Genomic DNA, 27,113 nt, shown 5'->3' on the forward strand with positions numbered 1-27,113 from the left:
TTTTATCTGTACTTTGGAACCATTCCCCCAGATCTCTTAGTCATTGACCTCTCATCCCATCACTTAGCCTTGTTCTCTCTTTTCCATCAGTTTTTAGACATGTTGAAGGGTCCTATCTTTGTTTACATTAAACGACAACCACAACTAACTCCTTGAGGGCAGGAACTTTGTCCTTTACCTTTGACCCCCAGCATGTTTAGCACATACTAGGAACTTGATAAGCATAAGATGGATGTGTGAAATATTTTAGGCATGCTTTATTCATTTTTCTTATAAGATGGTAATGAGTTGCTTTAGTAAATGTCATAATTTCTCTTTGTAGGAAAAAGTTGTCTCGGGTATAGCGAGTGAACCAAAACATGATGATGCTGGGATCGCAGATGGGGGTCGCCTCGCTGCTGTGAAGAAGGCAATGAGAGAGAGGATGCAGCCGGGAGAGCGTGCTGAGGCCGTGGGCTCTGCGGTGCCAAAGGAAGTTGATCATAAAGCGTTTGACACTGGATCTTTTAGAATTGAAAGTCCCGTTAAATCATTCTCAGGTTAGTTTTTCTGTTGAGACTACTTAAGAAACGTACTTGGGTTGGATGGGAGCTTGTACAGGAGGTGAAAAAGTTTTCACAGGAAGCAATATAAGCTGTCTGTGATTTCTGGAAAATAGACCACATCCTCACCACCAAACACTTGCAGATTTTGTTTGATGGATGGGATTAGATTACCTGAAGTGACATATCTCCTAAAGTTGCTTTTCTGTGTTTTCTAAGTGACTTCACTTCCATTATTAGCCCCTAACCCCAAGGTCCTGGGAGGAAGGTCCCAGGTCCCAAGAGGGAAGGGCGATGAGCATGAGGAGTGAGGTGATTTCCTTCAGGTTGGTGCCAGGCTGGATGAGAATTTCAGCAGGAAAGGAAGCTTAGGCACCAAACCATCACACTTCTCTGGCTGTTCTTAAAAAATGACGCTTAGGGAAGGTGGGTTTGGTTTTATTTTCATTTGTATCAAAACTTTTGCCCAGATCTTTTTGAAACACAACAGGCCAATCCACAGACAGAAAGGGGACTCATGGTTGCCAGGGGCTGGGCGTGGGGAATGGGGAGTGACTGCTACAGAACCCGGGATTCCCTTGTAGGGGGATGTGAATGTTCGGGAACCAGACAGTGGTAATGGTTGTGCAACACTGTCTATGAAATAAAGGCCCCTGAATTGTACATCTTAAAATGGTTAAAATGCTGGTGGAACTTTATGTGAATTTTACCACCATAAAAAGAATGAAAGTATCTGCAGTATGATTTAGTTTATGTACAATTCTAGAAATCCCTAATCAATAGTGACCACAGGGAGCCTGGGGCTGGGGGCGGGAGGGATGAGAATGAAGCAGAGTTTAGGGGCCAGTGGAGACGCTCATCATGCTGACTGTGCTGACGGCTTGACAGGCCCACTGGAACTCACCAAACTGTCCACAGCAGACACCCACTGCTTCTCGCCCAGCAACCGTGCCCGGAGAAAGCCGCCAAAGAAGTAGAAAAGCTACACAGGTTTCAGCTCGTGGGGTCACTTTCATGCTCCCACACGAACATGCAAAGCGAGGGCCACCTCGCCAATGGGGAGTGATCGCCACCCATAATGTTCAGAGAGAACACACCCAAGCATAGAACAGCGTGCTACTTCTCATCCAAGAAAGGGAAGAAATTAAATATGTGTGTACATACACAGATGTATATTTGTAGGTATTTGCTCATATTAAAAAATAAAGGATAAGCCAAATTTATGAAAACTGTTACTTATGGGGGAGGAAGAGAGCAGAGTTGAACAGACAGGGGTAGACTCTGGACTTATGGGAATATATCTGGTTTGTGAGTTTTGACCTTGGAACCATGTACGTTTTTACATACTTATAAAACAAAATTTAAAAACATACTTTAAAAAGGCGATCTCTAACAGAAGAGAAGGGGACACTTCCGATCTTCCTCTTGGACCAGTGTTACCCTAATACCAAAACCAGACACAGGAATCACAGGAAAACTGCCAGCCAGTATCTCTTCTGGATACGGACACAAAAACCATCCACAGAATACCAGCCAGTGAAATCCAGCCACGCAGAAAAAGGACCACACACGATGGCCAAGTGGGATTTGCTCCAGAACGCAAGGTTGGTTTAACATTGGAAAAACCAACTCACGTAATGCACCTCATCCATAGAATAAAGAACCAAACCACACGGGCCTCTCAACAGACACAGGAAAAGCATCCGACCAAGCTAACATCTTTTCTTGATAAAAACGCTGACCAAACCAGGAATGGAAAGGAAGGTCCCCAACCCGATAAAGGGTATCTGTGAAAACCCACGCTCACAGCATGCTTAGCGGTGAAGGACTGGATGCTTTTCCCAAGGGCAGGATCAAGAACCTCCACTCTCGGACATCAACACCACACCACGCTACAGGTTCTTCCCAGAGCAGTCGGGAGCGACGAGGAAATAACAGATCCACACCGGGAAGGAAGAAGCGAAACTATTTCTAGCCGCAGGTAACATGATCATGTACACACAAAATCCTAAGGAATACGCTAAAACACTATTAGAACGAATAAATGAGTTCAGAGGACTGCAGGATACAAGATCAGTACACAGGAATTAATTGCATTTTTATACACTTGCAATGAACAAGCTGAAAATAAAATTCAGAGAAGCATTCCAGTTATAATAGCATCAAAAAGAATAAAATGCTTCAGAACAAATTTAACAGAAGATGTGCAAAACTTATACTTGAAAACTACAAAACATCTTCGAAAGAAACTAAGACCTAAATGAGTGGAAGACGTCCTATGTACACGGATGAGAAGACAGTAGTAAGACGGCCATACTCCCCACACCGATCTACAGAGTCAACGCGAGCCCAGCAGAACCCCAGCTGGCGTCTCTGCAGAAACTGACAAGCTGACCCTAAAATCCATAAGGAGTTGCAAGGGTCCACGGAGAGCCAAAACAAGCTTGAGAAGGGACTCACACGTCCCATTTCAAAACCGACTACAAAGCAGCAGTAATCAAGACAGGGTGGAACTGGCATAAAGACACAAGGACAGGTCAAGGGCTAGAATCAGAATCCAGTACTAAACCCTCATATTTATGGGGAACTGATTTTCAACAAGGGGGCCAGGGCCGCTGGACGGGGAAAGAATGGTCTCTTCAGCCTTGGTGCTGAGACAACTGGATTTCCAGACGTAAAAAATGGAGTTTGACCGCTGCATCACTATATTCAAAAATTAACTCAAAATGGATCAAAGACCTAGACGTAAAGGCCGAAACTAGAAACTCTCAGGAAAAAACAAAAGCAAATCTTCATGACCTTGCATCTGGCAATGATTTCTTGGATATGACGGCAAAAGTACGGGCAACAAATGAAAAAACAGATAAAGTGAACTTTATCAAACAAACAAAAACTTTTTGGCATCATGGAAGACTATCAAAAACTGAAAAAAGGGGTCAGCCTGGTGGTACAGTAGTTAAGTTTGCACACTCTGCTTCAGTGGCCCAGTGTTGGTGGGTTCAGATCCTGGGCACAGACTTACACACCGCTCAACAAGCCATGCTGTTGCAGCAGCCCACATCCAAAATAGAGGAAGACTGGCACAGATGTTAGCTCAGGTCCAGTCTTCCTCAGCAAAAAAGAAAAGGTTAAAAAAGACTCAGGTCAATTCTCAGTTTTTCAGGTGCTGAGTACATATAATTAAAAAAAAGAAAAAACAACTCAGAGAATGGGAAAAAATGCACACCAAGTATTGGATAAGGGACTTGAATCTAGAATATATGAAGAACTCTTACAATTGGACAATAAAGTGACAATCCAGTTAAAGAACGGGCACAGGATCTAAACAAACATTTCTACAAAGAAGATGCACAAATAGCCAATAAGCAGATGAAAAGCTGCTCAACATGACAGTCTTCAGGGAAATGCGAGTCAAAACCACCAGGAGACACTTCGTGCCCCCTAGGACACGCTGTCTACAATCAGCAAGACACAAGTGCTGGCGAGGGTGTGAGAGATCGGAACCCTCCTACGCTGCCGGTGGGAATGCAAAATGGGGCAGCTGCTTTGGGAAATGGTCTTGTGGCTCCTCAAAGCGTTAAACATGGTGTCGCCATGTGTCCCAGCAATTCCACTCCTAGGTGTGTATATCTGAGAGAACCCTACACCTGCACACCAAGACTCGCACACGCGTGTTCCAGCAGCCCTGTGCACCACAGCCCAAAGGTGGGCCAACCCAGACGTCCATCAGTTGATGAATGGATAAATGCACAACGGGACGCTGAAAGGACGTGCCACTGACACACGCCCCAATACAGACGAACCTTGAAAACACAGGCTCACTTGTATTTTTGCTTTATTTTGCAATAAAGCACTTCCTTTATTGCTCCTCGCTTTACCGCGCTTTGCTTTATTGCGTTTTTCACCAGATGCTCCACCAGCAAAGAGAAGATGACTTGCTGAAGGCTCAGGTGCTGGTTAGCATTTTTTAGCAATATGGTATTTTTTAATTAGGGTATGCACTTTTCTTTAGTCATAATGCTATCACCCACTTAGACTACAGCATAGCATAAACCTAACTTTTATCTGCACTCGGAAACCAAACAATTCGTGTGACTTGCTTTATGGTGACATTCACTTTGTTGTGGGGGCCTGGAGCCGAGCCCCCAGTGTCGCCCGGGTCTGGCTGTGTGCTGAGGGAAAGAAGGCAGACACAAAAAGCCACACATGGTATGGATCTGTTTACATAAGATGTCCAGGATACTCGAACCTACAGAGACAGGAAGTGGATTAGTTGGGGGTGGGGGAGGGGGGATGACAGCTAAAGGGTACAGGGTTTCTTTTAGGGGTGACAAAAATGTCCTCCAGTTGACTACGATTATGGCTGCACAACTCCGGGCATACACTGCATTGTGCTGAGTTGTACGTTTTAAATGGGTGAACTGTGGTCCGAGAGTTATATCTCAATAAAGCAGTTCCAACAAGAAAAGAGGACAAGCCCTAAAAACTGCAAGCAAAAGGAAGCACGTGAACCATTCAGCAGGTGGAACAGAACCTGCTCACAACACACATGGACGGAGGGTCAGCATCCAGAATAGGAAGAGACATTCCAGAGGGGAGGGTGGGGATGAAGAGAGAGAAAGCACCCCGGAAGCACAGGGGCAAAGGGGAAGCACAAGCACCCCAATGCGGCCTGAAGGCGGAGCTCAGGAGCACAGCCCAAGGCAGCCCGATCCATGGGGGAGCGGGACGCGTCAACGCCAGCACCCAGGAGGGGCCGTGCCAGCTGCCGGCTACACGGGAGCCTTCCCACGCGGCTGAGGCGATGTGGGAAACCACGATTGTGCTCGTCTACATGTGTCTACACATGTCAACATGGATGGCCTGGAGACATGCCACCGAATTTCAAAACCAAATGGTGAGACAATGCACGGGGGATCATGTGTTAGGCTAAGTTCAAAATCGACATGTTGCTGCGCATGGACTGTGGGTCCACTAGCACCCACCCTACACAGGGAGAGACAGGGGGCAGGAGGGCGCAGAGGAAGGGCCAGGCTGGACCTCAGGGGATCAGTTGCTTAAAAAATGCAAAGGTGAACGCTGCTCCATCTGGGAGGGCAACAACGCACAGGCATGTCTGTCTTCAATATTTGGCACAACCGTTAATACAGAGTCTCCACTGTGTTTCAGATCCTGAAAACAGAACACAAGCACCAACCCGTGAACGTGGTGCTGCCCAGAGGCAGCACGCAGGGCACCCACCTTGGCCACCTTGCCCATGTCCTCCATGGTGGCTCTCTCGTGCGGAAACTGGGCGAAGGTCCGCTCAATCTTGGCGATGACGGCATCGACGTTCACTGTCCCCTGCGGACGGCCTCGGGGGAAGTAGAAGGTGGGGATGCTCTGGCTGGTGGCAGGGGCTCCTCCTTTGTCTGGACCTGAGAAATGAGACAGGTGGTGAGGACTTGGGAACAGGAAACATCGTCCTCACATGAACCCGTAACAGACAGGGGCGGCACCGTTCTCAAAGTGAGCGCACGGGGCCACGGAACCCCAATGTGCACAGAACGCCAGACAATCCTGGGGGCCAACTCCAGCCATGAGGCCACCCGCATCCGAAAGGTCACACACCACAAGAGAGCGTCACATACCACTGATCCACACTGCTGAGCCTCCCCCAGCCCTGCCTCAGTGTGACCCCGCAACAGTGACAGCTGACGGCCCAGGCTGCCAGGGAGGCTGGCACAGGTCCTTGTGGGGAGCCTGCCCCGCAGTCCTCCTGGGGTCAGGGTCCTCCAGGCGGGCCGTCAATGGCGCTCGCTCACAGCCAGGACAGGTGTGGCCTCTCTTTGGGGCCCACACCTGCAGTCGCTGGTTCCCACGTGTGCCTCCCGGAGAATGGGACGTACGTCTGTCACCTGACCTGGGATGGCCCTCCGGGAAAGGATCTGGCCCTGCAGCCTCTTTCTCGCCAGAAGGCAGAACGGCAGCTGAGCCACCCCAAGTGAAGCCAGCACCTTCAGCAGCAACTACTTCGGAGAAGTTTGACCTCCTGACATGCTTTCCAAGACACAGTGGTGTCGGGACGTGCCCTCGGGGATTCAGGGAGCTGACCTGCTGTGGGGCTGTCGTTACAGGCGGAAGGGGGGACTCTGTATATAAAACACGGTTGTTTAAAATGCCCCCAAGCAGAAAGAGCTGTTCAGTGGACCCGGTTAAGGAATGACTGCCGAAAGTTGGCCCCAGGCCGGGTCTGCAGCACCGAGGGGGGAGAGGCTCTGAATCTCCTCTGAGGCCGAGCCCATGAGGCTCGCTGTTCCCACTACGGTGGGCACGGTCGCCCAGCAGGACTCAGCAGCATCTCCCTGCTGACTCAGGAGAGGCCTTCTGGGGCCAGAAACAGCTCCTGGGAGCCGGGTCGTAGACGGCCGCCGAGGACCAGGCACCCGGTCGGCCTCGACGGGCAGTGACGGGGAGGCACAGTCTGGCCCATGGACGCATCTCCGGTCTACACCCTACATTCTCTAGGGCTGGGGACACGAGGCCACAGTCTCAGGAGGCAGGAACAGCCCAGCGTCCTACTGGAGAAGGACTGGACTGAGCAGCAAAAACCCAATGCCTGAGGCCACGGGGGCTGATGGGGCCGGGAGTGGGCAGATGGTCAGGAGAGTGCACTGTGAGGGTCCCCAACTCAACAAGGTCTGGGGAACCCAATGCACACGGGACACCACGGGACCACATAGGACCTGCAGACCCTGAGCGTGCAGGAGACACACACACAACACAGCAGGCCGAGGAAACACCACAGAGGGTTCAGGGCCGGCCCAGTGACCGGGCACATCGTGGTTCTTACCCAGAGGAATGGCACCGCCAGCAGGCCCGAACGCCCAGGTGGGGGGTCCCCTCCATGCGCCACGGGGCACTCACATGTCAGCCACCCTCCCCAAGGCCGAGTGACAGAGCACAGCTCATGCAGCCACCGCCTCATGCCACAGGGACCAGGGGCTGGAACACCAGACACCAACAGCACTACCAATTTGCCACCAGGATACACAGTCAACACGGCTCCCCACTGAAACCTGCGGGTGTCCTACACATCTCGTCCTGCAACGGGGGCCTCTTCACCACCCAGCTGCAGCCTCTGGGACCGGCTAGTGTCCTCCTCAGTCCATCAGTCCATCTCAGGGACGGCCCATGTTCTCTCAGTCACGTCTCGGGATGGCCCCACGTCCCCCTCACTCATGTCTTGGGATGGCCCCCCACGTCCCCTCAGTCACGTCTCAGGATGGCCCCACGTCCCCCTCAGTCACGTCTCGGGACGGCCCTGCATCCCCTCAGTCACGTCTCAGAACGGCCCTGCATCCCCTCACTCACGTCCCGGGACGGTCCCTCGTCCCCCTCACTCACGTCTCGGGAGGGGCCCATGTCCCCCTCAGTCATGTCTCAGGGTGGCCCCGCATCCCCTCAGTCACGTCTCAGCATGGCCCCATGTCCCCTTCAGTCACATCTCGGGACGGCCTCGCGTCCCCTCAGTCATGTCCCGGGACGCCCTGTGTCACCTGTCTGTTTTCCCTCCAGCACTAGGAGGAGGAGTCACTTGTAAACGCTTTCTGTCCTGCCCCACTGACGTGACCCACAGACGACAGCAACACGTCCAGAGGTGTTGCTGTCCTGAGTCTGCTGTACTGGGGGGCTATGGGGAGAGCCTGCAGACGCACGACAATGAGCCCTGTGATCACAACAGGGCAAATAAAACAGTCAGGGGTTTGACGCAGGGTCACCTCAGTGCTGAGAGCCGAGAGGCAGATGTGGACGGCACGGTGATCAGAAAGGAGAGGCTGCAAAGGGCGGCCCTGAGGTTCCGGCACCTATTGCAGGCCGGCTGTGCTGAGCGAGGTGGATCTGCCATGGACGGTGGGAAGCACGAGGACCACACTGTGGACTAAGCCTCAGAGCAGAGCAAAGGCTGGACGATGACCTCGGGCCCACCCTTCACGAGACTCGGCCCGAGTCAGCACCCAGGGACACAGGCTGATCCCCCTCCTCCCAGCCCGGGATGTCCTGTTCCACGGGGATTGGGTTACAGTGTCAGAATCACTGAGTCCTGATGTGACAGCCCTGCACAGCAGCACTGAGCCAAAACCACACCCACCGTGGCCCAGGGACAGGCGGGAGGGGAAGCCACACCCAGAGCTGCCTCCTTGGAAGGAGAGGGTTCGGTTCAACAGATCTGCTGGGGGTGCCCACGATTCGCTTTGAGGAAGATAACTTTTCCCCTCGATTTCTGGAACAAAGACTGAGGGCCATTTTTCATTTTTTTAATTTTTTGTGAGGAAGACTGTTACTGAGCTAACATCTGTCCCAATCGTCTACTACTTCATATGAAGGAGGCCGCCTCAGCGTGACTTGACGAGCGGTGCTAGGTCTGCGCCTGGGATCCGAACCCGCGAACCCCAGGCCACCGAAGCGGAGCCTGTAAACTTAACTGCTGTGCCCCCGGGGCAGGCCCCTGAGTTCCTGTTTCCTTGCCTTGTGGCGGTGGTTCCGTTTTCCCGTCTTTCTCTTTTCTTCTCTCCCGCGAGGCGGAATGAATTGCGAGCCCAATGCCCTGAGCTGTCGGCCACAGTCGCTGCCCTTGTACCTTTGTGCAATACGGTGTTGGTGTTTCCTGAGCACCGACCACATCTTCCCATGAGCCATCTCACTCAACTGCCGCGTTCAGGACAATCTGTGACTGACGTGCCACCAGCATCCTGTATTCACGGTGGGAAAACTGAGGCACAAGGAGTCTGGCGCTCCAGGCAGAGGGCAGGGCACCTACACTGTGGGGTGGCTGCCCCTGGGCTGGTTCTGGAGCCGTTGTCAACCATGTGCCTTCTCCCCAGTCCATGGCTGGGCTGACACAGACCCCTGGGCTGCTAAGTCACAGGGACGTCGTTCGCTGCTGGTCAGCGCTAGGAGGCCGCGCACCTGGTCACCTGGGAAAGGACAAGGAAGAGGGATGACAGCGCTGCTACGCCTCCATGCAGACACACTGCTCGGCCTCTCGCCTACGACCAGGTGTGATTCCTGAAAACGAGGTTGCTGTCACCGTGTCAGCCGGCTTCTGCCAGACCCGTTACACAGTTAATACTCAGGCCGGTCCTGAGAAATGGACTTTGACAAAATGGACAGAACGTGACAAAGAACTTAAATCAAATCTTCCTGCGGCTGTCAGTGCACAGCAATCCACCACGAGGCTCACCCTCGCCCCCCTGGCTGGCCCGAGCGTCCCCATGGGTGCCCTCCTCCCCCTGGATGGCCACAGGCACACTCCAGCTGGCGACGGCGTGATGCTGACTCCACCACACGAAGCCCTGAAAGCAGCGGGGTGGGCTCACTGGGGCGTCCTGGACATGTGGTGTCAGGCCCTGTGTCGCTCACGCCCACTATCTGTGCCCCCCTCCTGTGGAGACATAGGGACATTTCCTGCCCAAGGGCTGCCAAGCGACAGCTCTGGAACCTCGCTGGACACTCACGAGGAAGTCTGTCTTCATCTGCACAAGTCACGCGTGGCGACCAGACCTCCTCATGAATCCGCAGTCTACGCAGATGCGAATCCAGGCTGGGATCCGCGAGCAAGGCTTTGCCCTGGGGTCCTGGCGGCTCTGCCTGGGGAAGTAACGTGGCCTTTGTGCCCTGGTGACCTCGCGGTGACCCGGCCGCCACCACACGTGAGGGGAGGGCGGGAGGCCAGCATGCCCCTTTGTGGAGCAGCAGCAGCAGCAGCGAGTGCTCGTGGCTCCTGTCCTAGGCGTGAGGATACATGCGAGCACCTCCTGAGGGGGCTTTGGGGGCCTGGTGTCCCTGGTGCTGGTGTCTGCACACACCACAGTCCTAAAGGTGGGCGGTCCCCACCACGGGCTAGGCGCCTGTCCTGCGTTGTTTAAAGGTGAGCGAGTGCAAGAAGCTTACAAAGGCCCCAATCTGAATGGGAGCACAGGGAGGCAGCCGGCACGGCCTCAGCACCGCAAGAGTGTGGCTCGTCCACGTGCTCCTGCGGGAGGAGCTCCGGGGGCCACCACCATCTCCGACACCGCATTCCCTCCTGCCCCGTCAGCAGAGGGCGCTGTCAAACTGAGGTTCCGCCGTCTGGGGGAACTAAGACACCACACAGGCATCATGCTCCACCCCCACCATACTCTGAACCAGGTGGAGCATCTCCTCATTTGTCTAAAAGGCAAGGACACCATCTTCCCTGCCCCTTCTCTACTCCACGCTGTGCCGTCATTTCTGTTCCTCCTCTGACCATTCCCAGGGCGGCACGTGTCTTCGGCTTTGTGAGTTTTGTCCTCCGTCCCCAGGCCCCACGTCTTTTTATTTACTTTGTGACGTCTGTCACCACACGGGAGTTTTTAGATCACGTTTGTAGTCGGCTTCATTCTCTCGTTGGTCTAACAGATGGTCCAAGGCAGCACTGGGAGCTACTTTATGACATCTGAGCACGTGCCCTGTGCTCACGAACTCAGAACGACCGGCACCACGGGGACAACGTCTGAGGTCTGTACAGTGGCCCATCGACCCTCCCATGGCCCTGCTGGGCGGGGAGGCCTCGGACAACAGGAGAGGCCAGAGGTATAGAGAAGGACATGGGGGGCCAGTTCCAAGGAGGATGGACACCGGGCCCCCGTGATGCAGGCTCGGCCGCAGTCCGAGAGGGAGAAGCTGATGGGCCACCCGGGCAGAGGGGCCAGCCTGGGCCAAGGGCACGGGGAGCCCCAGGTCCTGTGTGGGCCTCGCAAGGGGCAGAAACCACGCGTCAGGAGCAAGTTCACCAAACCTCTGTGGGTGGAGACGCGCCAACGTGTCTTCCGAAGCTGCAAAGACTGAGCACTCTAGGAGGCAGTATTCACACTGCAGGGGATGAACCACATCTGACGGTTTCTACCCGCTTCCTGAGCACATGGCGCAGAGATTCCCACGACAGCGATGGCACCGGCTCAGTCACCTGTTCCTCCTTCTCCATCCCCCACCGTCTGCTGGTCCGCTTGTCTCCAGGGGCAGGAACAGGAAGGGGATGGGGCCCAACAGCCAAATGGGCCTCCCAGTCAGGACTGGCGGGGAAGGGCCTGCTGGTCGCGATGGAGACACACACACAGACGCACACACACGCATGAGGCCTCCACGCCCAGGGCTGCCACGCGAGGGCCTGTCTCTGCCTCAGCTCGTGTGTCTGTTCCTGGGGGTGGACACACAGCTCGCTGATCTCCAGGAACCCCTCGCCTCGTGCGGCAGCCCGGGTCCTTCTGACCCTGGAACACAGCAGAGCTCCTGTCTTCCTCTGCTCCGGGCCCTGAGGCCTGGCCCCGAGGACACACGCATAGCTCCATGAGACATGACCTTCTGGACAGCGGCACAGGACGAGCAGAGTGGGACACGAGCGAGCTTACTGCCTGGGGAGCTTGACCATGGTGGAGGGAGGACGCCCACATGGGCTGCGCAGTGAGAGACGGCCCCTGTGGTCAGAGCCATGCGGACGGGGGGAATTTGGGGGGAATTTGGCAGATGGAGGGAGGGAGGAAGGGAGACAGCTACAAACTTAGGGGCAAAGACACAACCACAGGTCTTTGGTGCTCTTGACAGCGCCCTGCAGACACCCCGCATGGCCACACTGGCTGCTGCCAGCAGGAGGGCTTCCCTTGAGGGTGCCACACGTCCCTTCCACCAACACGCTGGTACAGGAGGACGGTCCCCTGGGTCAGGAGTTTGAGAACCACTGCACCACAGCTCCCTGGGGCACAGCGGGTGTGTGGAGGCGCTAATGACTGCCCCTGTCACTGCCCACCTCAGGGCCTTTGTGCCTACTGTTCCCAGGCGCCCCACAAACACTGCCTTACCTCATCTAAGACCATGATCAGATCCCACCTGCCACTAGCATGTCATCAATAGACAACACAACACCCCCCGCCTGAGCCCACTCCCACCTGCCGTCCCCTCACACCAACCATCACCCCAGGTCACAAGGTCATCCCTGACACACCACACATCCCACCCCACCTGCCGCCCCCTCATAGTAACCGTTACCCCAGGTCACAAGGTCATCCCTGACAGGACAAACATCCCACCCTACCTGCTGCCCCTTCACAGGAGCCATCACCCCAGGTCACAAGGTCATCCTACACACCACACATCCCACCTCACCTGCAGCCCCCTCATAGGAACAATCACCCCAGGTCACGAGGTCATCCCTGACAGAACACACATCCCACCCCACCTGCCGCCCCTTCACAGGAACCTCACCCCAGGTCACAAGGTCATCCCTGACAGAACACACATCCCACCCCACCTGCCGCCCCCTCATAGTAACCGTTACCCCAGGTCACGAGGTCATCCCTGACAGAACACTCATCCCACCCCACCTGCTGCCCCCTCACAGGAACCATCATCCCAGGTTACAAGGTCATCCCTGACAGAACACACATCCCACCCCATCTGTTGCCCCCTCACAGGAACCATCACCCCGGGTCACAAGGTCATCCCTGACAGAACACACATCCCACCCCACCTGCCGCCCCTTCACAGGTACTGTCATCCCAGTCAGGCTCTGTAGGCTTTTCTGTCATCCCAACTAGAAGGTGCAGCTACCCTCCAGTGCCTGGCACAGAGCAGGCCCCCAGCAATATGCAGTGATGGAACGCACATCCCAAAGAGCTCCCCTGAAAGGAAAACACCTTTCGCTGTGTTCGGAAAGCTGCTACCTCAGAGAACTTGGCCACATGACTCTGTTTCCCTCTGTCCACAGTGAGTCTCTCCCAGCCTGGAACCTTCCATGTCTCTCACACTCATGGGGAAGCAAGCGTCTCCCACCAACTCACTCCCTGAGGCACAGCGCAACACTGGATGACCCAGTTCTGGTGCTGGACTTGCAGGATCGACTCAGGGAGAAGTAAATGCTAACATGTGTGCTCTTTCTGTGGCCCTGTCAAGACCCAGGTACCCGGACCAGCCCTTCTGAGGAAGGCAGCTGGAAATGCTGGGGAGAGCACTTGACAAACATCTTCCTGAGTGCCTCACGGACTGGCAAGAGAGGAAGGACTCTCAGGGCACGGACGCTGGGAAGGGGCACCCAGCGAGGCCAGGAGAGGCTGGACAGGCGCTGCCTTCAGGGAGTGCACTCAAGGGGGTGAAGTGACCGTCACCTCACAGTGTTGCAGAGCTCGGGGAGAGGAGGCAACATCCAGCATCCTCGACGGAGTCTGCCCCCTGAGCGGGATCCTGGGGGCTGCCCCTGCAGCGAGAAGAATGAAGTGGAAATAAATCCCCACCAACCTCTGACCCCAGGAAGGAAAGGACAATCATAGGCCTGAAAGCTGGTGCTGCATCAAGGGGCTGCGGGCAGGGGTGGTGGCGAAGCTCCCGAGAGCTCACAGCAGACTCCCAGTCAAGTGTGCAAACCAAATGTACATCCTGTGCCTGGTCCCCAAACCCTCCAGCCGACGACGTCAGGCTGCCACAGATCAGCAGTGCCCGGAAGCAGCAAGATGTGCTGAGGTGAACCATCCTCAACTCGGGACTCAGAAAACGCCCCAAGTTCCAAGGAAAGTGAGGCGTTCATGATCAAAATGCACAAACACACATGAAAGGAAGGCACCATGGGGGAGAGCCGGCAAGCAGGGAGCAGCTGGGCTGGCAAAGACTCCGGACTCTGACGTTGTTGAGAATGAGAGCCGACACGCTTCATATATCAAGACAGGGAGAGGCTTGAAGATGCAAGAGTGAGGAGACTTAAGACAGCCCCAAATAAAACGTCCAGAAGAACAGGAAACACACTTGCTTTCTGGGTTGGAGAGCAGAGCAGCACAGCTGGGAGGGACTCGTGCCCCGGGAGGGAGGAGACGCAGGTGCTGAGCCTGCAGCTGCAGAGCTGGAGACACATCCTGAGACCCGAGGCCCAAGGAACCCCAAGCAGGAGTCCTTGGAGCGACCCACACTGCACACCGGACGACGAGACTGGACAACACCCAAGACAGCGGCAGATCCTCAGAACCTGCCACAAGGAGACGGAACGGAACAGAAAAGGGGACCGTCTCCAAAGGAGCGACCCAGGAGCCCTGCAGCCAGCTTCTCGACAGAAATGCAGGGGCCAGAGCTGGAGGAGAGCGGCTGCCCTTTCGCCCAAACGCCACCTCCCGGGAGGTGTCTGCCACACAAAACCAACATGGAGACAGTTTGAGACCAAAACGGAAGAAAAGCAAAAGCGAGCCGGCCACTGTCAGCAGACGCTGGTCCAGGATGTGCGGGGGACCGTGCGTCAGGCAGAAGCCAAGTGCTCCTGACGCAGGTCGGAGATGCAGGAAAGGGGCGTATGGGGGGCAAATCTCAACACGCTGACTGTGTGAATCATCATAAGGCGGCGATTTTATTTCTTTTTAAAAACCCTCCGAAGGCAACAACAGCAGTATAAAATGAATGGGGTCATGGAATGGAAGTGTCTGAGAGTTTTGTTTTTTTTTGTTGAAGAAGATTAGCCCTGAGCATCTGCCGATCCTCCTCTTTTTGCTGAGGAAGACTGGGCCTGAGCTAACATCCGTGCCCATCTTCCTCTACTTTATATGTGGGACGCCTACCACAGCATGGCTTGCCAAGTGGTGCCATGTCTGCACCTGGGATCCGAACTGGTGAACCCCGGGCCGCTGAAGCAGAACATGCTCACTTAACTGCTGCGCCACTGGGCCAGCCCCCATCTGAGTGTTTTGAGCTGGAAGGCAAAGGTATTAATTTTTCACCTGGAAAAATCCAGTAGTGGCCATTTCTAGGATGAGCAGTCAGCTAGGAGCAAGGGAATACTCCAAAGTAGGAGAGGAAAAGAGAAAGAGGAGGCAAGAAAGGACAGGACGAAAATAAACCAAGATGGACGAACAGTCATAACACGTGGAAACAGACAAACGGCACAGTTAAAAGATGAAGATCAGAAGGAAAAAGAGAATCGTGTCTATTCACAAGAGACACACATAAGACGTAAGGGTGCAGAGGGTGAACATCTTCTCAAAAGACGGAAAAGGGTAGAGGGGCCGTGGGGTGGCTGGACTGACGTGCACACAAGAGGTGGAGGTGTGGACAGTACTAGAGAGAGACAGGGACCGCGTCAGGGCAGGCGACCAGGGGAAACGACATGCCTCAGAGCTGGCTGATGCCGGCCCCAGGAGCCCCACACGGACACGGCAGACGCTGCAGGGAAAAGCAGAGGTCCAGCCCCCAGGGAGGCCGGGCCCAGCTCCCCGGAGCGATGACGGAGCTGACTGGACAACGAGAAACAAACAGCCTGCTGCAGACACGGGAGATTTACAAGTTTAATCTCCGGGACAGAAATAGATGCGGCCCCAGCACAGCTGCAGCTCTCACATTCTTTTCCAACACACAGGACGCCGTTGGGGGCTGGCCACCTCCTGGGCCGCAAAACAGGTCTCAGCAGGTCCTGCAGGGACCGTGGGGCGCATTCCCCGACCTCCAGGGGACGCGGCCAGATGACTGGAATGAACAAAAGTGGCAAAAACACACACGTGTGTGTGTGAAAGGAGAGTCCTAAAGTACGGCTCAGGCCTCTTAAAAAATGACAACCAGCCGACCAAGGGGCATTCGGGTCCCCAAGCCTCTTGCCTGGGCTCCCACCCGCCCCGCCCCACGCAGGCCCCCTGCAGCCCCGATCAAGGGGCACGGCCTCACGGAGAGCTACCTCTGTAGAGGGCCCCAGCCGCCTGCTCCCTGACTCGACCCCACTCCTGGGACCTCAGACTCGCCCATGGGCCTCCCAGAACACACAGTGCGGCGGAGCGGTGCCCCCACGACCAAAATCCAAGCCCTGGGATAAAGCAAAGGCATCTCTTCTCCCGCAGAAGGGTGTGGGGGAGCCCAGCAGAAATCCGTCCAGCTGTGTCTCTGGGGTCACACCTCCCAACACCAGCCTCGGACGGTCAGGTCCCAGAGGGGTCAGACGGCACGTGCTGGGACATCAGATGGGTCCCTCCGACTCCAACGGGCCAGGACAGGGCACAGGTGGCAGAATGAGAGCAGGCCAGGCAGGGACGCTGGGCCGGAGCGGCCAAGCCCAGCAGCGTCCTGGGCGGCCCCGTCTGAGACCGGATGCAGCAGCAAGGCCGGGACGGGGCCCTGGACGGGGCCAGGGAGCTCAGGGGGACAGCCTGTGGATTCCAGGTGAGCCCAGGCCCCAAAGATGCTGCACCCAACAGGAGGCCCCTGTGGGCCGCGAGCTTTCTCCTCGGCTCCCGTGGACCCTCCACACCAGCTGGCAGGAGGTGCGCCAACTAAACGCGTGAACGACACTCCACGCTGACAGATGGGAGCCAGAGGTCAAAGTTTAACACAGGGGAGCCAAAGACAACAACGGGGGAGCCAGGCCCTGCACACGGGTTCGTGCGAAGGATCTCCCTCCAGCACAGGAGGGGCCGGGCTCACTGTGGAGGCTGCTGGGCCAGCCGCGTTCACAGGAGGGAGCAGAGCTGTGTTCCCAACACTGACACAGATGGGGGAGCCCGGCTGAGCGGGGTCCCCGGCCTGGACACTGTCAGCCTGGCTCTGCACCTGCCCCACAGGACGGGCTCCCAAGGGGGCGTGTGTGCGGCTCTGGAGTGGCCTGTGAGGGGAACCTGCATCCACAGCCGAGTGGACAGAGGGGCCGCTTCCAGCTGCCAGGGTCCTGGGAATGTGGATCAAAGGGGGTATTCATGACCCTTCCTGCAGGGTACTGTGACCCCACCCAGACTAGGACCCCAGACTGTGGCCCACTTGCCATCTGGGACAGGCAGAGCTGGGAGGCCACGCTGTCACCCCAGGGAGGGAAGGTCAGCTCAGAGTCCAGGACTGTCCCCAGGGGGTGGCCACACTGGGGTCTGGAATGACGCTCAGCGGGGTCTGTGTGCCCTGAAGGACCCTGCAGGGAGGCTGGACAGCGTGTCCGGGCCCACAGCAAGGTGACAGAGTGGAGGAGCAGAGGCGCCCGTCAACTGTGCCTGAGCCTGTTTGTGGAGAGTGGGTGATGGGACCCCCGGGGTACAGGACGCTCAGGACCCCTTCCAGCGGGGTGAGCCGAGCATGTCCTGGGCCTGAGAGAGCCTGCAGTGACCACCGGGAGTTGGCGCTGCTCGGCGCCCAGAAGGCCCGAGAATCCCTGGGCAGGGTGGGCGGGTGGACATGGGAGGCGGGAGCAGGGATGGCTCCACTGTGGACGGCACAGCCGTGCCCCAGGGTCCTCTGCTCCGGGCCAGGGGGGCCCACTGAGCGGGTGGCGTGGCCGTCAGGCTGAAGCACCACCTCCCTCCCTCCACCCCCAGCCTCTCCCTCTACCCCCAGCCTCTCCCAAAGATGTTTGCTGACCCCCCCAAGGCTGTGTCCCGAATCCGCCCTCCAACATCTTGGGATGAAAGGAGCCAGGAGAACTCTCCTTCTGCTCCTCCCACAACCCCCATGAGAAAGACCCACTGGTCCACCGCCTGCAGCCCAGGGAGCACTCACGTTACGCAATGCACATCGTCACGGCTGAGAAGCAAGGTTGAGACATGTTTTCTGTGACAAGAAACAACTTCCCATGAAATGAATTCATAAAGTTTGATTCCCAAAAAGTGATTTTCATTTGATAAGCAGCAGCCCTAAAGCAATGCAGACTTTCCTGCATGGGCTCTGTGGGGAGCCGGGCCCCCAGGCACGACCATCCTGGGCGAGGCTGGAGGGATTTCCGGGTCTCCCACACAGCCCAGTGGACCATCAGGAGAAACCCTAACTGCCCCACATCTGTTTTCCTATCGTCAAAGCAGGACCCGCGTGGGGCAGATTCCACTCCTGGGTCTCCAAATGCAGGCACTTTCCTTAAAATCTAGGGACAGACTCACACCTTCCCCAGCTGCAGACAAAACTTCAGAAGTTGGAAGACACAAGACAGGAAAAATTCCCAAGCTGTGTAAAAGCTGAGATATGATCCCAGAAAAACTCCCATTAAAATATCAGCAGAAGGCAGGTCTTTTTTTCCCCCAGATGGCCCGGTCTGATTGGATGTCATTTTTTTTGGCCACAACAGGACGTTAAGTCCTGGCCTACAGAAAAAGTGCGGGTGTCTAACTGCAAGAGGTGAGGCGTTCAGGAGCAGGAGCCCCGGCCCCAAGCCCTGTGGCCCTGCCCCCAGCACCGGCCCAGAGCTGAGGCGAGGACAAGATATGCCACGGAGACCCCTCGAGTCACAGACAGACTCTGGGGATCACGGGCTGTCTGATGCTTCCAAACGACTGGGTCCCTCAAACTAACTCGTAACACGTCCAAGGTGTAGACACAGCAGGTCTTACTCCTCCGAGCACACACAACCATGGAGAGGGTGTCTACACGCCAACTACTCACTATCAGCACCGAGCCATCCACTTGCCCGGCCCATGTGTGCAGATCCCCACAGCCCAGTAAACACCATGTGGCCGAGAAGGCCAGGCGTCCCACAGGGCCGTGTCATCACGGAGATGGCCGTGACCATGGGCCAGGCTTCCCACCGGGACCACAGGGTCAGGTCCCCACCCGAGCCAGAACCTGTCCACGCGCTGGGGGCTTGCATCCTGGCCACACCGCGGCACCTGCCGCCAAAACTCCAGCAACGGGCGAGCTCTTAGGAGCTCTCCCAGCGACTTCACGCGGGACCCACGCTCCCTGCACGGGTGGGTGCGAGCAGCCCCCGCCCCCCCCACACCAGGGAGGGACTCGGGAGGGACCCGGGTGGGCCGGGGGGGTGACATGCGGCAGACCTGGACCTGCTGGAAGGCCTTGAGCCTCTTCTTGAAGCGGGAGGGCAGCACGAAGTCGCAGCCGCGGGCCAGTGAGGCCAGCTCCTGCCTCAGGCTGGGGTCCTGGCACAGCGACGGCTCGTGGAGCCGCATGTCGGCTCGCGTGGGCCGCCAGGGCCCGGGCCAGGCACCTCGCTCTGGCTCTTGCTCTTGGGGCTGGGCCTGGCTGGGGCCGCTGGGCTCGGGGCGGCAGCTGCGCCCGGCAGGACGGTTGGGGTGGCTGGGCTCAGCGCACTCCGTGCGTCGCTGGCCAGGCGCTGTGGGGGCCGGCCCAGGCGGCGCGCGTTCCACAGGCTGAGGAGGGCACATGGCTGGAGGAGGGGTGGCAGGCCACCCCTCCCGCGGGCGGGCGGGCCGGCGGCTGTGCAGGTGGGAGGGGACAGCTGGCGCGCCCTGACGGAGCAGCTCTCTGCGAGGCTGCTGAGGGTGCGGGAGGCCTTGCAGGGGGCGGTGTCTGCAGGGACCCCGGCTGTGGCTCAGTGTGGACGCACAGGGCACAAACAGGTCAGCAAGGACAGCCGATCTGGGGCAGATCTGGGGCCGCCTGCCAGCGCTCGCACAGCGGGGAGGTGGCGCTCTCCCCAGAAGCAAAGCCTGCCTGCCCGCCCACGACTAAAGGGGACCTGCCACAGGCTCCTCGCGGAGGAGCGGGTTCTACGCTGAGGCCCCAGCCTGGGACCCAGATGCAGCCAAGCAGCTGTTCCCTCCCTGAAAACGCACTGGGAACAAAGGGGTCTGCCCGCCCCAGCTTCCCCTGCTCGTTAGAGGCTGAGAAAACATACTGAAGCTGCAGAGGACACCGGAAAGTTTTCTCTTCAAAAATCGGGTGAGGGGGTGAGTATTCTGGCTTCTGTAGTCTTGGTGCCGGTTCCACACGACAAAACGTAGAATGTCAGGACAGGGCAGAAAGTACCACAACATACAAGGTAACAATATGGAACGACAGTGTGGAACGTCACGACAAAGTACCAAGTAACCAGAACGTCCAAAATAACGACAGTGCACAAAGTACCAACAGGGCAGAACGTAACCACAACGCAGGATGTAGCGCTAACGCACACCATAAGGTAGGAGCCAGTCACATAAACGTCAACAGGGCAGCAGACAGCAGGTGCACTGAGGATGCGGCCAGCGGACACACGGACACCCGGCACCTCCGCCCGCTCCCGCAGGAAGGACCAAGGCTGCAGTGGGGGCCGAGTCGCCTGGGCCCACGCAACTCAACAACAAAACATCAAACAACCCAATCAAAAAATGGGCTGGAGACATGAACAGACATTTCTCCAAAGAAGATATACTGATGGCCAATAGGCACAGGAACAGATGCTTATCATCGCTGATCATCAGGGAAATGCAAATCAAAACTACACTAACATATCACCTTACACCCGTTAGAATGACAAAAATATCTAAAACTAATACTAACAAATGTTGGAGAGGTTGTGGAGAAAAAGGAACCCTCATACACTGCTGGTGGGAAGGCAAACTGGTGCAGCCACTATGGAAAACAGTATGGAGATTCCTCAAAAAATTAAAAATAGAACTACCATACAATCCAGCCATCCCACTACTGGGTATTTATCCAAAGAGCTTGAAGTCAGCAATCCCAAAAGTCCTATGCACCCCAATGTTTATTGCAGCACTATTTACAATAGCCAAGATGTGGAAGCAACCTAAGTGCCCAGCAACAGATGAATGGATAAAGAAGATGTGGTACATATATACAATGGAATACTACTCAGCTGTAAAACAGAACAAAATCATTCCATTTGCAATAACATGGATGGACCTTGAGGGAATTATGTTAAGTGAAATAAGCCAGCAAGAGAAGGATAATCTGTGTATGACCCCACTCATATGAGGAATTTAAAATTATGGACTAAGAACAGTTTAGCAGATACCAGGGGAAAGGTGGGGTGGGGGGTGGGCACAAAGGGTGAAGTGGTGCACCTACAACACGACTGACAAACATTAATGTACAACTGAAATTTCACAAGATTGTAACCTATCATTAACTCCATAAAAAAGTGTTAAATGTATATCTTTTTTTACTTATCAAATACTTAAGGGAAAAAAAGACTACCCATTGTAGGACAACTTACTCTGAAGTAGACACTCTCACATATGGACAGTGGTAATAAAAGGATTTAGAAAACAACTTGGCAATAAGCCTTTGATCTCTTGAGTAATTCTGCTTCTTTTTATCTATACAAAGAAAATAATTCTTAATAAATAACTTTACTCACAAAAGATACTGATCTATGAGTTATTTACAACAGCGAAAACACTGTAAATAATTAAAATGTATAATAATGGCTAAATAAACAGGTATGCATAAAAGTCATACAATATCATACCATCCATTAAAAATAATTCAAAAAAGTTCAATTATAATATGGAAAATAGTTCACACTACAATGCTAACCAAAAATAGCAGGCTATAAGTTGTAGACAAAATATGATCACAACTATGTTTAAAAGCACATGAGGTAAGCCCTGTGGGATAGTGGTTAAGTTCACGTGCTCCACTTTAGCGGCCCGGGGTTCATGGGTTCAGATCCCAGTCTCAGACCTACACACCACTTATCAAGCCATGCTGTGGCGGTGTTCCACATACAAAATAGAGGAAGACTGGCACAGACGTTAGCTCAGCAACAATCTTCCTCAAGCAAAAAGAAGATAAGCAACAGATGTTAACTCAGGGCCAATCTTCCTCAACAAAAAAAAATACAATAGGGGGCCAGCCTGGTGGCATAGTGTCGTTAAGTTGGCAGCAGCCTGGGGTTCACAGGTTCAGATCCTGAGCACAGACCTAGCACCACTGTCAAACCACGCTGTGGCGGCATCTCACATAAAATAGACGAAGATTGACACAGATGTTAGCTCAGCAACAATCTTCCTCAAGCAAAAAGAGGAAGATTGGCAACAGATGTTAGCTAGGGCCAATCTTGCTCACACACACCAAAAAAAAAGGAAATAAAATAAAATAAAATAAAACTATTACAGTAAAATACTGTCAGAAATATTAATAGTAGGTGTTATCTAGATGATAATATTATAGGTGATCTTTTTCTACCTTTTCATATTATAAATTTATCGCTTTTATGCTGTAAAAGTTCTGTTTTCTTTTTTAATTCATGTAATTTTCTTTTATAGTTCATAAATGAAGATTGGAGATGTATGAGGTAAACTAAACTTAAAAGTTGAAAACTTAATTTTCCTAAGATTTTGCAAGGTAATCCACTCCCATTCAAGAAATTACTCATATGTGCATGTGTTTTTAGTTTTAAAATTATAGTATCTATTTACAATGCATTATAAAATATACAGCTCATTTATTTGTTAGTATCCATAATAACTTCAGTTATAAATCAAACAGTATTTGATAGTTAGCTTTTCACACCTCCTTTATTTACAAGTTTACTCCTTGCTTTAGTGTTAGAAATCTTATGTCCTTATTCAAGTAAAATTATAAGAAATTCTATCAAAATCTTCCAAGTATTAATTACATAAGCATATAAAATAAAGTCTAATTGTCTATAAACTTTTTATGCCTTGATTTTAGTCGCAAATGTGATACAGGCCCATACAGGTTTCCACTACGCTGCTGAATACTTAACCACTGCTTCCGGTTGTTAGGGTAAATGGTGGAATTTTTCTCAGTGGGTCCACGTGTCTTGGGTTTCCTTACAAAAACTTACCAAATTTTAACATGTGCATTTTATGCACACTGACCTGATTTAAACCTCATGAGAACTTTATTACAGGAACCTGAGGCTCAGAAAGGCACTTATTTGCTGAATGCAATAAGGGAGTTAAATAATTTGCACTTACAGCTACTAAGTGGAAAATTAGGAATTCTATCTCCAACCAAAGCCTACGCTATACTGCACCCCTTAGGGGAACTCCAGGCACAGTGACAAATATAATTTAATGAATAGAAAAAGTAGTTACCCTAAAAGATAATCCTCAAAAAACTCAAAATCTGAAGTACAGTTTCTACTGAATGTGTATCGCTTTTGCACCATTGTAAAGTCAAAAAATCGTTAAGTTGAACCACCATTAAGTTGGGAACCGTCTGTACTTAAAAGGACTATGGACAAACTAAGACGTCCATGAAAGTGCTTTCAGTTACTAGAGCATACTTTTCCAAAGTTTTTCATCTTTGTTCATTGCTATCTTTATTGTTTTATATACGCTCATTGATTTAATTTACTTTTTTAATAAGACACTTTATGGACACATGAAATTACCCGAGTTCTCTGGCTTTACTGCTCATGCTTAAGCCACTGTGCTTACCACACTATTTTCACTTGGACATAGCAGCAACTAAAGATAAATCACTAACAATAAGAAAAGTAAATCATTTTAAAATCAATTCCTAAAACTTCCAACTAAAACTGGAACCGATCCTCACAAAGACCAAGACTTGACAGGCGTTACAAAAGTATTTCAAGCAAAGGACAGTACGAAAACTAAAGCCACAGACAGCTATGGCATTTCACATAGGACCATTTAAAAAAAAAACAAAAAACACTAACCAGTCAGCTACAGCCCATAAGGAGCTTATAAGTCCTCACTCCTATGCTCACAACAAGAAAAAAGATAAAGGAAACTGTAAATCAATAACATCTTAGAAAACTGAGGTCACAGGGCAAATCACCACTGAAAACACTGGAGACAGGCAGATACAGAGAATCACAGCTTATCTGGAGTGGGAACACTTCAACAGTAACTGACAAACTGTAGGAGACCAAGTATGGATCAGCCTGAGAGTTAAAATATCTTGGGGTCCCAGTTTTGGGGGGGGGCCCACACTTTCCTGGGTTTTACGTCCAGGAACCCTAGGAGGTTTTCAGGTTTTCACAATGAAGATCTGAGGAAAATCCTCTTCTGCTTTGAGCAGGAGAAGGGGAAAGTAACCATACTGAAATATGCCCAGAACATTCTCTTCTTAACAAAGTCACACCCTGAAGATAAAGTACTTTAGCAGAGCATCATCTACCTGGAGGAAGAGCAATTAGGCAACCTCAGCCTCCACCAGCCTTCTTGTCTCACCGAAGCTGGGGGAGGGAGGGAGGGCTAAAAGACACTTTTGAAGGTCACAGTCCAGGGACTCAGGACCACTAGAAAAAAATGAGATTTAATCGTAAGATTACAGAACACTTTCCCTCCCCAACTGCTTATCACCCCATCAACAGGGATCCACCATAACAACAGTGAATTACAAGTGAGAATACAGCAAGATAACAGACTCTGTTTAAGAAGGAGTTTTTACTTAGGGAAATCCAAAGAAAACAGGAAGAAAAAAATTAAAACAAGGAAACTAGAAGAAAATGAAGCCTCTGTCACCTACGGGTACAGCAAATATTAAACACAACCCAGTTCCTAGTGAGATTAACATAAAAGCTCACACTAAAAGCCTGATTACCTCAGTTCCTATCACCAGAAATATCATATTTGGCTTTCAAAAAAAATTGCAAGTCATGCTAAAAGGCAAGAAAAAACACAATCTTAAGAGACAAAGACTGCATTAGAACCAGACTCAGATAAGACACAGGTTTTTGGAATTATAAGACAGGGGAATTAAAAATAACTGTGACTAGTATGATAAGGTCTCCAATAAAAAAAAGCAGGTAACGTGCAAGAATAGATGGGTAATATAAGCAGAGAGATGGAAACTCTATTAAATAAAACAAAAGGAAATGCTATAAATCTAAAACACTGTAAAAGAAATAAAGATGCTTTTGATGGGCTCATCAATAGACTGGACACAGGCAAGGAAAGAATCAATGAGCTCGAAGAGGAAAGAACCAGTCAGGTTGATGATACGTCAACAGAAATTTTCCAAACTGAAATGCAAAAGAGAAAAGAGAGAAAAAAAAGAAAACAGAAAAACTAGTAACTATAGGACAATTACAAAAGTTGTAACATACACATAATGGAATAAGAAAGAGAGAGAAAAGAGCAGAAGAAATGTTTGAAATAATGGTGGGTGGAAAATCTTCCAGAATTAATGATAGATACCACAGACGCAGGAAGCACAGAGAATATCAAGCAAGATAAATACCAAATATCTACACCGAGCTATATCATATGCAAACAGGCAAAAAAACAAAGACAGAGAAGAATTTTAAGAAGGCAGAAGAAAGACACCTTATCTAAAGAGAAACAAGGATAAGCATTCCATCTGACATGTGGTCAGAAACCATGCAAGCAGGAGGAGCACGGAATAAAATATTTAAAGTGTTTAAAGGAAATAAAAAAACCACCAAGCAGGAACAATGTATCCAGCAAAATGATCCTTTGAAAGCGAAAGAAAAATAAAGGCTTTCTCAAACAAATGAAAACTTAAAGAATCTGTTGCCAGGAGACTTGCCTTGCAAGAAATGTTAAAAGAAGTTTTTCAAAGAGAAAGAAAATTATATAGGTCAGAAACACACATCTGATAAAGAAAGGAAGAGCATTAGAGAAGGAATAAATGAAGGGAAAATAACATCTTTTATGTTTCTTATTCTTAACTTACCTAATAGCAAAAATGTATCGGGTGAGTGTGATCCCCTTACAGATAAGAGGAAGAATTGGGAACGCTCTATTATCAGGTACCTACACTATTTGTGAATGGTATGGTTTTATTTGAAAGTAGACTCAGACTAGTTATAAATGTATATTGCAAACTGTAAGACAACCAATAAAAATTGTTTTAAAGAAGTATAATTTATAAGTTAAAAGAGGAAAGAAAATGAAATCATATAAAATGTTTAAAACCAAAGGCAAAATGGGGAAGATAAAAAGAAAAAAGAAAACAAAGAACAAGTGCAATGAATAAACAACAGCTACAAACATGGCAGATATTAATCCAAATATATAAAAATTAACTTTAAATGTAAATGATCTAAATACATCAACTAAGAGTCAGAATGTGTCAGAGTGTCAGTGTGGATACAATCAGGTGTCAGAATGAATTAAAAAACAAGACTCAATTATATGTTCTCTACAAGAAACCCACTTGAAACATAACAATATTGGGGCTGGCCAGCAGTTAAGTTCGCATGTTCCGTTTTGGTGGCCCAGGGTTCGCCAGTTTGGATCCCAGGTGCAGACACGGCACCGCTTGGCAAGCCATGCTGTGGTAGGCGTCCCACATATAAAGTAGAGGAAGATGGGCATGGATGTTAGCTCAGGGCCAGTCTTCCTCAGCAAAAAGAGGAGGATTGGCAGCAGTTACCTCAGAGCTAATCTTCCTCAATAAATAAATAAATGAATAAATAAGTAAATAAAAATAAACATAACCATAGTGATTTTAAGTAAAGGGATGATGGGGGAAATGGGGACTTGTTGTTTAATGGGTATAAAGTTTCAGTTTTGCAAGAAGAGAAAGTCCTGAAGATTGGTTGCACAACAATGTAAATGTACTTAACACTATTGAAATGTACATTTAAAGGTTAAAATGGGGGCCAGCCCAGGTGGCCCAGTGGTTAAGTTTGGCACGCTCCACTTCGGCAGCCCGGGTTCAGTTACCAGGCACAGACCTCTGTCAGTGGTCACGCTGTGGTGGTGGCGCACATACAAAAAGAGGAAGATTGGCAACAGATGTTGCCAGGGTGAATCTACCTCAACAACAACAACAACAACAAAAGGTTAAAATGGTAAATATTATGTTATGTATGGGTAGTTCACCACAATATTTTTTTAAAAAGTAAAGGGATGTATATTCAAGTCCTTTGCCATTTTTTAATTGAGTTGTTTGTCTTTTTGTCACTGAGTTGTAAGAGTTTTT

General features: G+C 51.8%; 1 protein-coding gene across 12 annotated transcripts in view; it reads right to left on the bottom strand.

The window, feature by feature from the left end:
- LOC123283896 (glucose 1-dehydrogenase-like) overlaps positions 1 to 27,113 on the bottom strand; it is an 81,341-nt gene that overhangs the window by 25,120 nt on the left and 29,108 nt on the right. For 3 of the 12 annotated variants that reach the window (XR_011501182.1, XR_011501184.1, XR_011501185.1), the window contains exons 1-2: positions 19,295 to 19,717; positions 5,784 to 5,959 (exon numbers count right to left, since the gene is read on the bottom strand). Coding sequence is in view for 7 of the 12 variants with exons in the window: in XM_070503694.1 (XP_070359795.1) it covers positions 18,048 to 18,080; positions 19,295 to 19,642 (381 nt within the window). In the remaining 5 variants the exon portion in view is untranslated. Of the gene's footprint in view, positions 1 to 242; positions 459 to 5,783; positions 5,960 to 9,325; positions 9,500 to 17,908; positions 18,081 to 19,294; positions 19,725 to 27,113 lie in introns of those variants that run through there. The other 9 variants (XM_070503697.1, XM_070503693.1, XM_070503696.1 and 6 more) reach the window with 6 other exon arrangements.

Source organism: Equus asinus, unplaced genomic scaffold, assembly GCF_041296235.1.
Source record: "Equus asinus isolate D_3611 breed Donkey unplaced genomic scaffold, EquAss-T2T_v2 contig_618, whole genome shotgun sequence".
In the NCBI taxonomy this organism is placed as follows: domain Eukaryota; kingdom Metazoa; phylum Chordata; class Mammalia; order Perissodactyla; family Equidae; genus Equus; species Equus asinus.